We start from the raw sequence: 17,736 nt of genomic DNA, 5'->3' as shown, positions 1-17,736 counted from the left end.
TGATTGATTGATTTAGTTTATTTTACTTTGCGTTTTGTGCCTCTTGCCTAATTTGGGAAGATGGGGATGAGTGATGAAATTGATGAATGAACTTTCACAAATAACCAAGCCCGAGCGGGATTCGAACCTGGAACCCGTGGCATTGCAGCGCCATGTGCTAACCACTCGGCCACAGGGTCTGGCTCTATGCACTTGAGAAACAGAAAATATCAGTTTTTGAAGGAAGGGGTTACAACTAAAATACATGAAAACTTAAAAAATAATTTTAAATATTGCAATAAAAATATGAACCAATGCTAAAAAAGGACCAATTCTGTCAAAAATTTGTCATTCACAAAACCAGTGTTGTCAAAAATCGCCAGTTAATAGTATTCCACGAGCGGTAAAATTGCAATGAAAACCATGGACAGAGCTACAGCAGTTGAGACGTATTCGCCAGTGGAGGGGTCTTCCCTACATTCCATCACGTGACAAGAACCACCAACCAATATTTCAATCTTGCCCAAAACTCCCAACTAAATTCCTAAACCTTTCATTCAATCTGTTCTCGTTCGTCTCGCCAGTAGAAGCTATGACTGGAGGGCCGCAAGTGAAACTTATGTATATAGAAACTGATTCCAAATAAACTTAATAAACTTCCTAGGAAAACCACCTTTCGTTGTCGACTAATCACTCGTTATAGGTAATGTGGAGCCTATCTTTCAAAACAATTCATAACATCTTTCATTTATTTAGTAACAAAATGTACCTTTTCTTTAGATACACCCTGTACGTTAAGTTAAGCCAAATCTGATCAAGCCTTCGAGTTGGTAGTTATCAAATTTCATATCACTATCTCACTTTTTTGTTTAACCAATATGTACCCTTTCTTTAGGCACACCCTATATGCTGAGTTAGACCTAACTCAAATAATCTCTCTGATTATTCATACGGAATCTTTTGCTTTTGAAATTTCATTTTTCAAATTGAAAGGTTACACTAAACTGGTATGCCACCTGGGATCAAAACCACTGACAATTCACACGAGAGATAACACTGGAACTTTACTTAAGGCATATGCCACCATACTGGGCTCCCTTGAATTACAATGGGACTGAACATTCCGGAGATTGTGAACACAAATTCAAGCTAATATTGGTTAACTTCTTAACAGTAATGTATACCCCTAGATATCATCATAATCCCACTATTACAGACAATTCTCAGGATGAAAAGTGGGAGGTGGGCATCCCCCCCCCTTATGGAAAGAAACTGGCATTAGTACAGATGCTAGTATATTCTACACACTGAGGTACCCTTTGGGTTAAATTGTAACACCGTGAGTTAACAATAGGAACTTTATTCACCAATAAACATGATAAAGAATTTGTATATTAAGGTTCACAATTATTAATCAACGCTGCTCCAAAGCCATATATTAAATATCATCTACCGACATTTTTACTCGTGCCTGTTGTGAAGAGCTAAAGAGGATTTGAGAGACTATGATCTTTCGCAGCAGCAACAACCATTGAGTCGCAATGAACTTGTTGAGCAGGTCTCGGAATACTGGTACATAGACCAACTCTCACCAATCTTGTGAAGCTCAAGTTCAAAAATTATGCTGTGAATATAAAAGCCGTGATCGTCGCTAGAACCCTTCAATAAACCATTATGCCTAATACCACTATATCCGTTATACCCACCCTTCTTTCTTTTTTCCAGGACGACCTGCCTGATAGATAACGCCAGTAACGCCTGCAGATTACTACGGAATGAAAATTCTATATCTTAGGATGCCAGGTTGAAAGTACTTAATTTTCAGACAACAACACACACTATCAATATTCAAATATTTATGCAAATATATCACGTCAACCTATGAATATTTCTGTTCAAGTAAAAATAAATTTTACTTCTTCACAATTAACCTAAATGTTCTGAAGAGTATTAGCCACAATGATATGAATGTAATACAATAAACAACATCAAACTTCATATGCTGCTTATTTTCATTTGCAACCTTACTACAACCACATATTCACTTACATGTTACTGCATGTATTATGACCTATTTGCATAATGTCATGTTCATCCATGTTAAGTTAAATATCATATGACCAATTATCCAGGAATCAAAACCAAATTAATTGTATATTATCCTAAACTGTTACCACGGCAGTGAAATCTTTATTTCTAGGAATATAGCAACACTATACCAATTCACAGACACATACGGGATTCCCCCCTTTCTGAAAGGAAAGAATTAAACATCTATGCACTGTCGCGATTAACCAGAATACATGAGTGAGAAAATGTTAAAGACCTGAAATATATACACTGAGAAACAATAAGCCAATTTATTGAGTTGACATTTTACATATATGGTTCATTGCTAGTATTGCCAGTCAGCTGATTTATAAATATAACCAAAATGAACTTATCAAGTGTGGCAATAACAAAAAATATTTAGTTCTGAGAATTATGTCTCGTAATTGAACTAGAAGATTTATTAATACTAAATTCACCAAATTAACAGATGCGTAGCTTCGAATTTGGAAATCAACTTCAAGTTGACAAATTAATGCTTAGATACCAACTGGGTAATTATTAAATGTTATATTCTTTTGACAATCAATAAGGTAAGATAAACGAAGGTTACATTACAAACTGTTCCGTGTGTCGAGAGCAATGCCTTTACAGGAGGCTATCAACCACTCTCCGAACTTGCCTACAAAGCTGTGAACCAGCTTTTCATATGCCTTACCAAATATGGTCATGTGACCTTGACAAATTTAAAAGCATAAAACAACATCATGCTTTGTGAGTTTGTGATGAAATTAACGCTCAATATTAAGTACACCCAAATGACAGCCTTGGAATCTGATTTCACTCGTTTTACTCTCAAGACAATCAAAATTCTATTTTTGAACAACAATGGTATCCTTTACCATCTCGCCAAACCACGCTGAAGAAAGCGAAGAAATAATCTTTCCTTAAGCAGCACACGAACACGTGCTAGCATGCTAATATTCACGTTGATAATCGGTAGATCTACCTACAAATATCTACACATGAGATCATGCAATACCAGGATTGAGATAAAGCTTACCTCCATTGTCCCGCGATGAGTCGTATCTCCGATTTTCATACTACCTGCATTTTTTATCACTGCTGACAAAGTTCAACCATCACCACCAATGTTTGGTGCTTGTGGTATCATTCACTAGGCATTATTCGTCCTAAGGCAACATGCCCTCACCATGCAGTTCAAGCCTGTATGCCGAAATCCGCCAATTTTTCTTCCCACTTTTTCATTCGGTGCGCTTTCAATAGCATCCATCACGCGGGAACCACTTCCGTCGTTCAGTTTCTTCCTGTTCTTCTACTACTCGTTCCCCCATCCTTTTGTGCACAACACGATTTTCCTTGACAACTCAACAATTTACATGTTTAAGTAACCTCATGTTAACATGCATGTGTAAGTGTGAAGAATCCTTTTGCAATACATATTGGAATAAACTTTTTACCTTTAGCTATACGATGACAGGTAGATCAAAACACTGTAAATATTATAATTTACCGCCATAACTGCAAATTACCCATGCGTGCAGTGGCCGGCACTTCAAAATGTCCCTGTGCATAAGCCAACCGCAAGCAAATTGGATTTCAGATAAAGGAATGACAAGTATGATAAATCCAAGACCAAGTAAACTTCCATGGGGCTTAAGCAACAATGGAATTTACTTTGTTAGGCAACTGACAATTAGTTGAGGTGTAAATTGAGCATTTACAATTCAAATATGTAGACCGGTCAGAGCCATCTAGCGACTCTTCGCGTTATCGTGGAAGCAACAATGTTTTCTTTCTGCATTGACCTTCCACCTCTCGTGAATTCTCCATACTACAAGAGTGCATCGTCTTTGGACGTTAGTTGAGTTATTTTATTCCCGTATGCACACACAAAACTCAAATAACCAAAATGCCTTATGGCAACATGTCGTACTGTATGAAACAATTATACTGACACTGCTCAAAACTTTCTAGAAGTACACAGATCTGTGACAGAAAATACTTTAGTGGCACTCAAAGGATTCAATCTTTCCCGACTCTATGCATCTCTTACAGATATGGATGCCTTATAAAAAATAATAAACATAAACAACGAATTTTGCTGAGATTTCAACATCTACTTTGATAAGAGCTAAATCATATGTTAACCTACGTCACGTGACGACCAAATTATGCCTATGCGCTGTATATAAACCAATGAATAAGAAATTAATACCCTTTTACAGACAATATGGATAGATTACCATTGTTGTTTATAAATGTTTATTAATGACTAGTCAAGGATAAACTTTCCACGTAGCTACTCTGAGAATCTTTCGTTGCCGACCACATTTTGCGGTATTGCGTTTACGCAAATATGTTATGGCCATAACCGGTTGCACACGAATGCTAGCATAATACAGAATGCGATGATTTGTGGTTTTTTCAATTATCCTTACATCAGCATCTGGCAGTCCCTTAAATATAAAGAATTTTAAGTACTTACATAGTCACTGCGCATATCAATCATAAATTCCCATAAGCAGAAAATAAATTCACTTACCCTTCGTAAAAAGCATCCATCGACTCCATATTCTTATCAAATCATCAAATGTTAACTTTTGTGCTCAAATCGTGCTGTTCAGTTTAACTCGTCCATTCGTTCTCCTTCTTCCCTCCAGAATTTTTTCCGTTCCATTCTTTTTCCGGTTTTTCTATAAACGATTCGATTCTGCCGCACTCTTCTTCCTCAGATGTTATGCACATTCACTCTTCCCAAGTTAAATCCATAAATCCCAGATAATATCGTATTAATAGTACAATTTGCTTTATTTGCATAATGTTATTACTTAATTCAATTATAATATACACTAGTATTTTTATAACCAAGCGACTAAAAGAAAAGAAAAGAAAGAAGACTATTTCTTTACAAAGTGTCAACCGAGGACATCTATTGAGTACAATTGCTATTACAAAAAACTTCAAAATGTATTACCACCTACTGCTGCCATCTCATGTGCAAACAATAAACTAGACAACTTGTTAAGCTAAATAGGCAATTTGAGGTTGGCAGTCATGAATCAAATTTCTTACAAATACTCACTTGAGTATAAAGCAAATTAATTCTCACCCGAATGACACTTATGACAAAGTTTGTCATACAGTGGTTCTCAAACTGTGGTACGTGTACCCCCAGGAGTACATGAACAACTTGAAGGGTGTACACGATTGGCTCGGAAGAGAAATGTCGAGAATACCTACACAACATTTTTGCTGCAGGTGTGTGTGTTGTTTCAAACTTCATAGCTTTAACACTCAACAGGAAAATAAGGCTGATTTTGTTGTCACTGACACTCTTTATCTTTATTCATATGTTTTGAAATAAAATACTCGTTCAAAATCTATAATAGACTAAATTTGGAGCTTGAAAGTTTCAAGTGCACAATCAGACATCAAGAAACTGTCAGGCTATGCAGGTACAGCTTTCTCACTAGAAACTGAGAATTTACAATTAACACTTTCCGGTCGGGAATTGGATGTGATGCGAGCAGAGTAAAACACCCATTCCGGTCGCCAATTGGCTAGGATACGATCGCCGTATTTCCGTTGCGTTTACATTTATTTGCCTGAACCTTATGCAATTATCGTTGCACATGCTTGGAGATAGTTCTATTTTTCACCACGAGAGAGCATCTTATGCTGGTAGGGTAAAGGCTTAGGGTCATTCCACGTCAATTCATCCAGGCCATGTCACCCACCATCCCCGATTTTGATGAAATTCGGTATGCTTATAGAACTTTTCATGCTGATTACAAAAATGACAACTTTTTTAAAATTGGTCAAGGGGTTCAGAAGTTACGCACTTTTTAAGATCTCCGTGTACGCCACATCCGGCTCCACTTTGAATGACACGCATTAGGTTATAAACGATCAGATCTTCCCTCGGGTTTGCCGTAGAAACTTCAGGTTTGTTTTCTTTTGTTCAGAATAGTATAAGCTTTCATTTAAATAACGTTTCAGATGAATGCATCAGTAAACATGTATTTTTATATATAGTTTTATGTATTTTTTTTAGAAAATAAATGACTAACTTCAAGAGCGAATTTCATGCAATGCCCCCCCTTCAATTTCCCCCCAATTTTATATGTAGGTAGCTCAGAGTGTGTACTAATGCCTGATGAAAAAATTGGGATGGGCGGTTCAGAGACAGGGTGATAAAAAAATCATTTGCATAAAATGACATTAAAAGTAAATCTTATTAAAAATGCTTATGTATTTAGCACAAAGCCTGAAGTACATTATGTTTCAAGTTACAATATTCAAAATTTATGTTCACTAAGCATAGGCGTAACCTGGCGGGGGCAAAGGGAAGCACTTGCCCCCTCCAAAATTTATAGATTAATTTTAAAATATTGCAAGTAATAATTACAGTGGAACCCCGATTTAAGTTCCTCGATTTTACATTTTCCTTCATTTTGCATTCAATCTTGATGGTCTGGTTAGAAATTTTCCATGATTTTATATTTTCCCACGTATTAAGTTTTTTCAGCTTGGTCTCCTGCATAACGTAAAATTGAGGTTCCACTGTATCTAAGTTAGTTTCAACAGTCTTCATTTTTTAAAATTTTATATATTATATAATTATATATATAATTATTATTAATATTCCCAAGTTTAGCAAATTTATCTTCGAGAACATTCTTTTTGTGCATTTTATCTCAATATGGAAGTTCTTTTTTGGCTACTCTTCATGGGGATACGTAATATGAAGTAAGAATTAATACTACACATTTGTGCTGATTGATGTTTTTTCAAATGGAGCTTTTTCGACACATACCACAGAAAATATCCTTCTGACGGGATGGTTGGAATAGTAAAAATACTTGTAAAGACTTCTATAGTATAAAGCAACAAGTACGGCAATTATGTAGAAATAGTATTCAAGGCATAAATTTCTTTAGTAATCATCTAGGGTGAAATGACAGCAACCCACAGTACAATGTGTCAGCGATTGCAAAGTACTACAACAGTACCAGGAAGTATGCACTATTTTGAACTTACAGGTTCCGTAAGTTACTTTTTACAAGTAACTGAGTTACAGTCAATCATTAAAAAAGTTACTCAGTTATTGTTACTGGTACTTTGAAAGTAACTGAGTTTCTTTTACAGTTACTGTAACAGTAACGTACTGTTAATGATCATTGATTTGTGTAAACGTTACACAAAATCAATGATCAAGAAGACTTCCATGTTTTACTTATGTTTCTAGTACATAATATGTATTCATATATTTACATTATTACTGCTAATAAATGATGGAAAACACAGTCAACTTTGCTTGAACGATTATAATTAAAAATCATTTGTATGCTGACTACGGTATTTTGAATATGGTGTCATTGATTCCACTTGCACCTATTTCTTCCTCCTCCATTCCAAGTTCAACAATATCCAAAGATCCACTCCATCGACAATGACTTTTTCCTAGTTGTACAACAACATTCCAAACGAACGCAGCAGTCTACCAAAAACAATGGAGTTTTCACATACAATTAGAAATGAATTACAGTAAAGCGTGGATGTTCTAAATTTAGCATGCAACAAAGTATAGCTTCCTTGTCAGCAATTCCAAGTAAATCCTTTCACGTAGCATCTGGAGAAGGTACATATTTTATTTTTATAGTCTGGAACAGAATTGTCCAATTTAGCTATTTCCCTACTGCAAAAAGTAATTCTGTTACCGTTGTTAACGTTACAGGTACTTACCTTTAAAAGTAGCTAGTTACAGTTAGAATTCCTAAATAAAAAGTAACTGTTACTTGTAAAAGTAACTAATTACTTCGAAACACTAGTTGTTTAACAGTCAGAGCCAAAATAGTAAGTGCTGATGTGATATGTTTTGTATAACTGTATGGTTTGACTTCTGTGAAGAAGTGGCTTTCGAATTCCAACAGTGAACAGTTATGTAGTAGCATGTGTGTGCGTGACTCAAATTTGTTTGTAGGATTGCTTCAAAAGTCCACGTGAAAATGGCGATGCTGCAATTAAATTCTTGCATCCACTTTGTCCATCAACTTCCCACTACTGGCCAAAAAGTATGCTGTGTCCAGTGGACATTAACAATACAAATGGATGAACATATGTACTTAGTGATAAGTCAAATACTTTAGTGTGTTTGAAATGGTCAAAATATCCATCTAAAATGTGAACGGAACAATTTATAGTACATGAAATTTTGGCAATGCATAAAGTACAATTTTTAAGTACTATCTTAATGGGCCACTTGGAAACTTTCTTCGGGTTGAGATAATCGCAAAGTTATCCATCGCATAAAAATAGTGTCCAGGATTATTTGATAAATACATTTGAAAAATCACAATTATTACTCTTTATTCGTTTGTTCCTCAAGTGCCAGGAGGATCACAAAATATATTTAACTTATAAATTTTGGAGGGGGCAAGTGCTTCCCTTTGCCCCCGCCAGGTTACGCCTATGCTTAGTGAACATAAATTTTGAATATTGTAACTTGAAACATAATGTACTTCAGGCTTTGTGCTAAATACATAAGCATTTTTAATAAGATTTACTTTTAATGTCATTTTATGCAAATGATTTTTTTATCACCCTGTCTCTGAACCGCCCATCCCAATTTTTTCATCAGGCATTAGTACACACTCTGAGCTACCTACATATAAAATTGGGGGGAAATTGAAGGGGGGGCATTGCATGAAATTCGCTCTTGAAGTTAGTCATTTATTTTCTAAAAAAAATACATAAAACTATATATAAAAATACATGTTTACTGATGCATTCATCTGAAACGTTATTTAAATGAAAGCTTATACTATTCTGAACAAAAGAAAACAAACCTGAAGTTTCTACGGCAAACCCGAGGGAAGATCTGATCGTTTATAACCTAATGCGTGTCATTCAAAGTGGAGCCGGATGTGGCGTACACGGAGATCTTAAAAAGTGCGTAACTTCTGAACCCCTTGACCAATTTTAAAAAAGTTGTCATTTTTGTAATCAGCATGAAAAGTTCTATAAGCATACCGAATTTCATCAAAATCGGGGATGGTGGGTGACATTTTCACAAAATTCTGGATGATTTGACATGGAATGACCCCTTACTGTTATTTCGTTGTATTTTTTTAATAACATGCACAGTGCGTGTTTATGCTGATTTTTCAAAAATACAAAATATACATAATTTTTTCAATAAATATTATAAATGTGTAAATTATAAAAATGTAACATCTACAGAATCTAAGCTTTCATTTGATATATAATACATTGTGATACCATTAATAGTGTATTTTTCTGGATTTTTTAAAAAATGCCTTAAAACGTCCGTCCACAGGTAAAAGATGTGTGAAAACCGTCAGACTGAAAAGTGTTAAAAAGAAGTTAAAAAAAATGTACTCCGTTTGTTTACAAATTTTTTTCTGTTCTTCACTTTTTTTCAATAACTCTGAAAAAAATATATGAAAATTAAAGTTTCCACATACAGCCCGAATGCAATTTTGCTCTGTTGCAGATACACGCCTCCAACACATCAAAAGCCAATCAGACAGCGAAAAAAATCCCCGAATCCCACTATTCAGAGAGAACCTATGGTGGAGGTACATTAGACGTTTAGATACGACTAAAGGGTACAATGACAACAAAGTTTGGGAACCGCTGGTTTACATTGATACACACATACATATTGTAATTAGTTTGATTTGATTTGTTCTACATTATTTGACTTTGCTTGTCTGCAGCTTTGACTAATACCAAAGATACATGATGTTGTTGGATAACCAAAAGGTATATCTCATTTTTTCAAATGTATTTATTCCGTAATTAATTGAAAACTATCATTTGCTGGTTTCTAACTGAAGGGAATGTAACTACTATGTTTATTTAACACCATCTTCAAGGTAACCAAAACAGAAGACTTCACCAACTTGTAAATCCTGTTTAGATTTATATATCTTTCAGTTAGTTTTTAGACCAAAGTGACAAATTGCACATGTCACTTGTCACTCGGGCCATTTTCTCAATAGTGTGCATTGTCTCACCTCAAGTCTGCTAGTCATGTTGCTTGTCACTTCAATGTGAAATTCTTGTGTTGCTTTTGTCTGAAATCTGCATTAACAACTGTTGATGTATATTTTTTGTTTTCTAGGGAGGACAGATGGTGCCCCAAATGCCTGGTCAGATGCAACAACACATGGCTCAAATGCAACAACAGCAGAGAAAGGTAAGATATGGCTTGCATTATGATTCTAACCACATCTACAGTATTATTATGTTATTATTTTGAAAATTTTGTTCACTGAAATATAATTAAATTTTCTATATTTCCAGGATCAAATATTGAAATGGTAGATTTAAAATTTCATTAAGGGGAAAATATATTAACAATTTCTTAGCATATATTTCTCTGCACATGTCTGAACAGCAGAAGAAATGTTTTCTGATTACGTTCTCAGAATCTCTCCATTGAGCTTGAAGGGAACAAATATGGTAACTCTGCTTCGAGAAGACATACGAACAACTTTGGGCTATGTTTGGTCAATTGGTGATCTCATCTGTGCCTGATCTATAATGTCCTGAAGCTTCACCACCCCCACTGTCTGTTGGATCTCCTCGTTCCTTATTCTATCCCTTCTAGTCTTCTCCAATGTACTCCTTAAAAAATTCATCTCCACTGCCTGCATCGTTCTTTAGTGTCTCTCCGTCATTATCCAAGTCTCTGCTCCGTACGTAATAATTGACACATGGAATGTGTTATATATTACCTTCTTGCATTTCGTAGGTACATCCCTTTTCCATTTTAATCTTTGGACGTTTTCATATAGTCCACCACCCATTTGTCCTCTTCTGTTCACCTCCTCATCTAATCTTCCACTTCCCTCAATTATGCTTCCTATATATTTCAAGCTCTCCACTACTCTCAACTCTTCCGTGTCCATCTTTATTCTTGGTTAATTTCTGGCTTAGCACCTCATTCTTTTCTGCACTGAATTTCATTCCTGCTATTCTGATTTCCTCATTCCAACTATGAAGCTGTCTCTGTACTTCTTCTTCCCTGTTCTCCCATATTACTAAGTCATCAGCGAACAACAGGGCCTTCATCTCTTCCTCTCCTATCTTCTTCCCCACCTCTTCATTAATTGCATCCATTGTAATTGTAATTATGAAGAGCAGTGGGGAGAGAGCACTTCCCTGTTTTAGTGCATTACTTATATTGAACCACTCCATTCTTTCCACCGGTGTCTTCACACAGCTCTGTTTGGCCTTGTATGTGCCTTGCACTCTACACACTATCTCTTCCTCAACTCCTTTCTCTCTTAGAGCCTTCCAAATCTTTGTTCTGTCATGCTATCATATGTCTTTTCTGTATCTAGGAATGCCATAATCAAATCATTTCCATACTCATAGTGCCTTTCCTGTAACTGCCTTATGGTGAATATCAGATCTACTGTTGACCTGCCTCTTCTGAATCCATACTGTTCCTCTCTCATGTTCAGCTCTGTGTTCAATATAAGTAAATAAAAATGTACTTCCTTTGTCTGAATAAAGGAACTCTTGTCAGATGAAAGAACAACAGTTGGTTCTTTCCTAGTTCAATGACTAGTAACGTTCCATGCACAGTGAATTTGATTTAGTTGAAATATGACATGATGTATTATCTTAGGTGGAAGTTTAGTTTTAATTTTATTCTTTATGATTTCATTTTAGGATATAATGATATAATTAGAAAATGTCATGTTAATATATTAGTAGAGACTTTGATTTTTCGCAGGTCCCGGGTTTGATACCTGGTGGAGGCACATGGCACAGTGGTTTGGATCCCACTTTAAACTGTAGGTCCAGTCCCGATTAGCCTTCCTGTGCATAAAGTGGACTTTAAAAAAACCAACAACTTTGACTTTCGCAAACATGATAACATCAAAAAACGTTAATTTTTTAAAAATTAAAATAGGATTTATGTCTTGCAGTGACATGTTCTAAACCGGTTTTCATGTATTCAAAATCCTGAAATAACACACAACTCAAAAATCTAACTTAACATTCACAGTTGCAAGAGACTGAATTCATGTTTTGTTACCATTCCAATAAGAATGAAGTGAAAACTTTAACAAGGGATTTTGTGGTGACCCATGGGATGCCTCAGGCAATTTTGAAGACGAAAGTAGAAGGTTTGCTACGACTCAACTTTGTTTAACATTAACCTTATTTCCGTCTGGATTTTATTTCAATCTGGTTCTCTGAGAAGCATGCGACAGAAGTTTCAGAGTTTGAGAAAGATTGCCTTATTCCAATGATCTTAAAATTCTAAGCTGTAAAATATTACAGTGATGAGCATGAGAACAAAGTAGAAGGAAACAATGAATGACAAGATTTTCATCCCAAATACAGTATCCATAAACTATCTGTTTTGGGCAGCAAAATGGATATAGACAGAACCAAGTTCTTTTGCATATAATACAGTCAAAACCTTATGAAGGCTACTACCGAATTGGAAAAGCTAGAAAATCCTGAAGTACGAAGCTGGATTGAGTTTGTGGAAATTAATTTTACATCTCATTTCATTACTGTAATCTGTGTTAGCATAATGCAAAATATATTTATTTTTCTGAATCAATAACAAAATTTAGAAATAAAAAGTCCAAAACCGGAATTAGAAGTTGTATTACTGTTGGCATGTTAGATGACTATCTCAGCAGGGTTCTTTTTACTATTTTTAAAGATAATGAACTCCACAACTATGTGCTGGGATGCATGTATTCCTGTTTACAAAGTATTGTGTGGAAGTTTTGAAATTAGGATTATTTATTGTTTAAAGTTTGTATAACATAAATCTGTAATTTTTAAGTCGTGGAATGTCCTAGTTATGCAGTAATTTTATACTGCAAGTTATTTATTGTTTAAAGTTTCTAGAACATGAATCTGTAATTTTTAAGACGTGGAAAGTCCTAGTTATGCAGTAATTTTATACTGCAGAGTACATTGTGAATATTTTGTGCTTGCAAATTTCAACACCTAGAAATGCATTTTAGGCTTTAAAAAATAAACAGATATCCAATAATTACAATTATTTAACCTACCGTACTAAAGTTGGCATTTTCAGAGGGAAATGTTATTTTGGGGGCTTAATTAGAATCCATCCATTGAAAAAATGAAACATGGTTAAAATCAACCATGTGACGTACAAATTAAAATACTAGTTTAAAAATACACCGAAGGTATGCTGAGGTATATTTGGCAGAAAAGTTTGCTAAAATAAAAATTCGAGTTTTGGAAAGATAAAAAGCAGCTTTGGAAAAAATAACTTCGAAAAATCAAGGTCCCTATATATGAGAGTTCTGATCATGTTTCAAGAAATGGAAATCCCTGTTGAATGTTATACATGTGAAATACATACGTATTAGGGATGGACGAATACGAAATGTTTGCCTTTACCGATAACCAATATTGTACAGATCTGGTACATGTGCCCAAGAATGATTCATTTAACCTTTCTAATTGACTGCAATGGCGGAATTTTGAACTAAATTACAGACTGTTGGTCAATAAGATTATCGGCAGTTTTACTAATAAATGATCCATCCCTAAATCCCTAATACTTATTAACAATATGATAAAATCACAAAGCATGCGCATGCCTTGTTTTGTCCTCTATTGTTTCAGACTAACTTTAGTTGTTCTTCAAGGATTGAAAAGACAGGCTCAGGAGAGGTTAAAATATAGTTAAAATAATTCAAAAAGTATAAAAAGTTTATGTCCTGACCATGTCACTGCGTATCAGCCATCCTTGCAGCTAGCTACCTTGAAATATCATCAGCCTCAACCATTTTGAACTATTATAACCATGTTTCAACCCTTTCTCCTCCTATATTTGAAGAAATACAGAGATTGGTCCAAAAATTAAGAGGACAAAAGAAGTTATGCGTTGTGGTTCTATCTGGTTTATAAGATGTTGACTACACATGGCGTGAAATACGCACATTTTTATCCAATCTGCAAATGTGTTTTTTGTTCTATTAAAGTACCATGTTCTTATGTGGCAATGTCCACCAAAAATAGAATGATAAAAACAGATTTGCCATTGATGTAAGTACATATTAAACATGTGTTCACTGGAAGTTTTTTTGGTGGTTTTGCACATATTATAATGATATGCTTGTTACTTGTTGTGATGTGGTTTTGATGCAAGCATTTTGATGCAAGATGTTAATGCCTAGGAGGGTTTGAATAACAGGATCTTGTTCTGTGTGCAGACAGCTGTGTTTGGGCCTCCACAGGACCTCGGCGAGTCCCCCCTGGTGTCATGCATTCTGCAGCAGCAGCTGACTCAGCCCCATCAGGTCAGATGTGTAAAGGTGTCGGGAGGGTGTGGTGGGGTGGATGGCTTGTGGGATTATTTTGAGTTGAGCAAACGAGCACTCTTCATACAAAGTCCAGCATAACCTTGTGTTTTTTTTGTTTTTTTTCAAGTTTATTTTTCTATCTTATTCATTATTCTAGCTGTGTGCCTTAACTCTGGATATATTTTTCTCTGGAAGATATTTTGGTGCCTCGAGTTAATACAAAGGCTGTCGCAGAGAAGGTGAGACAGAATTTTTCCTGGCTTGGCAACACTGCCTATGGTTTCAGCACTAATTGCATCGTGTAGGATGCGTGTAGGATGACTCATTCAGTTTCCGTAGCAAGTTGTCACATGTTGCGAAACCACATTAGTGAACAGCTGTGTTGATTTACGTGGAATGTGTTTCGTTTTCCTCTCCAGGTTTTTGTGTATAACATTGCTTTTCGCAATGAGTATTCAAGATGAACAGCGACATGCCATTAAATTTTGTTGGCGCTTAGGGAAAAGTGCTGCGGAAACATATGCAATGTTTCAACAGGCATATGCTGATCAAGACAGACTGAGTAGAGCCACAGTGTACCGATGGCACAAGTTGTTCGAAGATGGGTGTGAATCAGGCGAGTTATATTGCACCACGATAACGCACGCCCGCATGCTGCGCGGGATTTTCAGGATTACGGGTCAAAGAGAAAAATATAAATTTTCCTGCATCCAGCCCAGACCTTGCACCCTGCGACTTTTGGCTATTTCCACTTTAAAAGGCAGCTTTACGTGGTCGTCATTTCATGACGAACAAAGAAGTGATCACAGCAGCGCAAGTTTTCTTCAGTTTGCTACCTGACGACGTATTTTCAGACATTCACAAAGTGGCAGGAGCATATGGACGCTTGCTTAGCTGTCAATGGTGCCTATTTTGAAAAAGATGTACGTCTACTCGATATGGCTGATTCTGAATAAAAATTTTGTGGTTTGTAATTTTTTTGTTTCATTTTAATGATTGTTGGAGGGGTCCATGTACATCCTTGTCTTTTAACTGCTACGCAGTCACGACTTTTTGACCTATTGCGCTCATTTTGGTCTCAATCGGCAGCTAATGAACCAAATTTTCACCCTAGTACATTTGCTCTCACCTTCTCTGCGACACCCTTAGTATGTTAATTGTGGTCTTCTTTTCATGACACTGCAGAAATACAAAGGAACTGAAATCTCACCAAAAGAAGAAATTAGTGATGGGCTGGTATGAAATTTTGGTCGATACTGATCAAGTTCCAATATAAAATTTACCAATACCGATAACTGATATTCTACCAATGGGATGTAAAATTCCAAATGGTCCTTGATGAACCTGAATGGATCATTGACCGTAATAAAGGCATATTTCGAGGTGACTGCAGTACAAAAGAAGTTGCATATTTAGTTATTAGTATGTTGACCATTGCAGTCCACATAAGTGGCAGTTTTACCTACTCGCCTTTTACTTAACTTTTACTATTATTGCCGTAACTCCTTAAGAAGCCACATGATGTGGCAAAAGCTTGAGTAAGTAAATAATAATAAGTACAAGCCTAAACTGGACTTGGTTATTTATTTACATGATGGCTTAAGTTATGTCTTAGCTACGCTAAATGTTTACATTTGGCTGGAGACTATGTTGAAAAATTATGCCGAACTATACTTTTAACATGTACATAATAAAAATATTTTTTACTGTACTGTTGTTAGTTTCTGGACAGCCCTCGTAAATAAATGCAGTTGCTGGGTGTTTTCATATTTGGGTGCTGCAGAAAATGTAACTGACAAAGTTGGAAAACATATCACAGTTAAGGTTGCATTGCTATTTTCCTTACAGCAGTTTTACAAGTTAGAAAATTTGTTTTAAATTTGTATGACAAGTGCTTTGAATTTGTTCTGGCTGCCTGGCCCCTGTTCCTAGGAGAAAGCGAAAGATGTTCTGCATGCTTTGGTTGCGAGGGACCATGAGTCGGGGATGGTTGCAAAGCTTCTGTGAAACATTATCTTCCCCCTCCCCTTTTGTTCCATATTTATTTTTTTATATTTGGTTTGCATTAGGCGTTGGGATCAGCTTGCTGCTTTATTTCTTTCTTTTTAGAATGTGACCTACATCTGTTCTTTTTATTTTTCAGCAATAACTGTAGTGGTGTGTGCGATGTAATTTTTTTTGTATTATTGGACCAGGATTAGGGTGGAAAAATCCAGGGAATATCTTTGAAAGGAACATTTCAGGATTTCCCACTGTTCTCGTGCAGTGGCATGGCTTTGGCTGCAGTGTTTCCAGGTTCACTCTGTGCTGGAACTGAAGATATTGTAAATGAACTGTAGTTCAACAGATTGTGCTTATTGTCCTGATTGTATTCAGGAAAAATCTGCATGAAAGTTTCTGAATGGGAAGAAACTTGGTCTGTTACATTACATATGTGTGCATCTTATTTTTACAATGAGTTGAAATCGTTCACATTATTTTGAAACACTGTGTATTTCTCCCATGACATTGTTTAGGCACATGTCTTAGAAGTATGCATGCGCCATAAACAGCAATATGGTGTTTGATCATTTGCATTGCATTATATATTCTAAATTGTTTATATACAAAGGAGCAGTAGCCCTTTTTGTTCAATCTTCTGCTACATTTGATTGAGTGTTCCGAACTTGAACAAAGTATTCATTGTAAATGGTCAGTGGTGATTTATGATGAATGGTTTGGACCTTTAACCTCTCTACTTAGTTGCAATAACCTCCCACATCACTTTGAGGACACTTCTCTAACACCATATGGTCACAACCATTGTGAGCCTGATTCTGCCACTGGGAAAGTTTGCACAAAAAAGTCCAACACTCGACATGGAGCTGTTGCCATTTCAAAATAATTCTCTCCGGCATTGTTTTCTTCACTCATTTCATTAAAATTTTGCCTGTATGCTAACGAAGCAGGTCTGCCTGCCTAAACAGGCATTACTGAATACATTGACTAAGCTCCTGTGTTGATAGACTACAATACATAATACAATATCCTGAAGAGGGATGTAAAAGTGGTGATCTAATGTCAATCTCACTTCCCCATATTGCGCACCCCAGTAACTGCAACGTTGCAGTCAACAAGGCTCTAGCATCCTGTGTGTTTGTGATTGTCCACACATCCATCTCATCTTTCATCATTCATATCAATCAAATACCCTGAAGATGAAGACATAACAAGCCCAAAATGTTGCGTGAATGGTTTGGTTTATTTTTCCTGCCGCTTTTGACTAATCACGAAGGTGAGGGTGAGTGATGAAGGGACACTCGCAGGATTCGAACCTGCTGTGCTAACCACTCTGCCATAGAGG

At 36.0% G+C, this 17,736-nt stretch overlaps 1 protein-coding gene across 8 annotated transcripts in view; it reads left to right on the top strand.

Annotated features, from left to right (window-relative positions):
- Window positions 1–17,736, top strand: part of MED15 (mediator complex subunit 15) — a 93,968-nt gene that overhangs the window by 63,025 nt on the left and 13,207 nt on the right. For 7 of the 8 annotated variants that reach the window (XM_083123552.1, XM_083123553.1, XM_083123550.1 and 4 more), the window contains 2 exons: window positions 10,202–10,276; window positions 14,304–14,390. In XM_083123552.1, the coding sequence (XP_082979678.1) occupies window positions 10,202–10,276; window positions 14,304–14,390 (162 nt within the window). The remainder of the gene's footprint in view (window positions 1–10,201; window positions 10,277–14,303; window positions 14,391–17,736) is intronic. The other variant, XM_083123551.1, reaches the window with a different exon arrangement.

This window comes from Lepisma saccharinum, chromosome 6 (genome assembly GCF_977018435.1).
Source record: "Lepisma saccharinum chromosome 6, izLepSacc3.1, whole genome shotgun sequence".
NCBI lineage: Eukaryota > Metazoa > Arthropoda > Insecta > Zygentoma > Lepismatidae > Lepisma > Lepisma saccharinum.
This window is presented reverse-complemented; position numbering and strand designations above follow the sequence as displayed.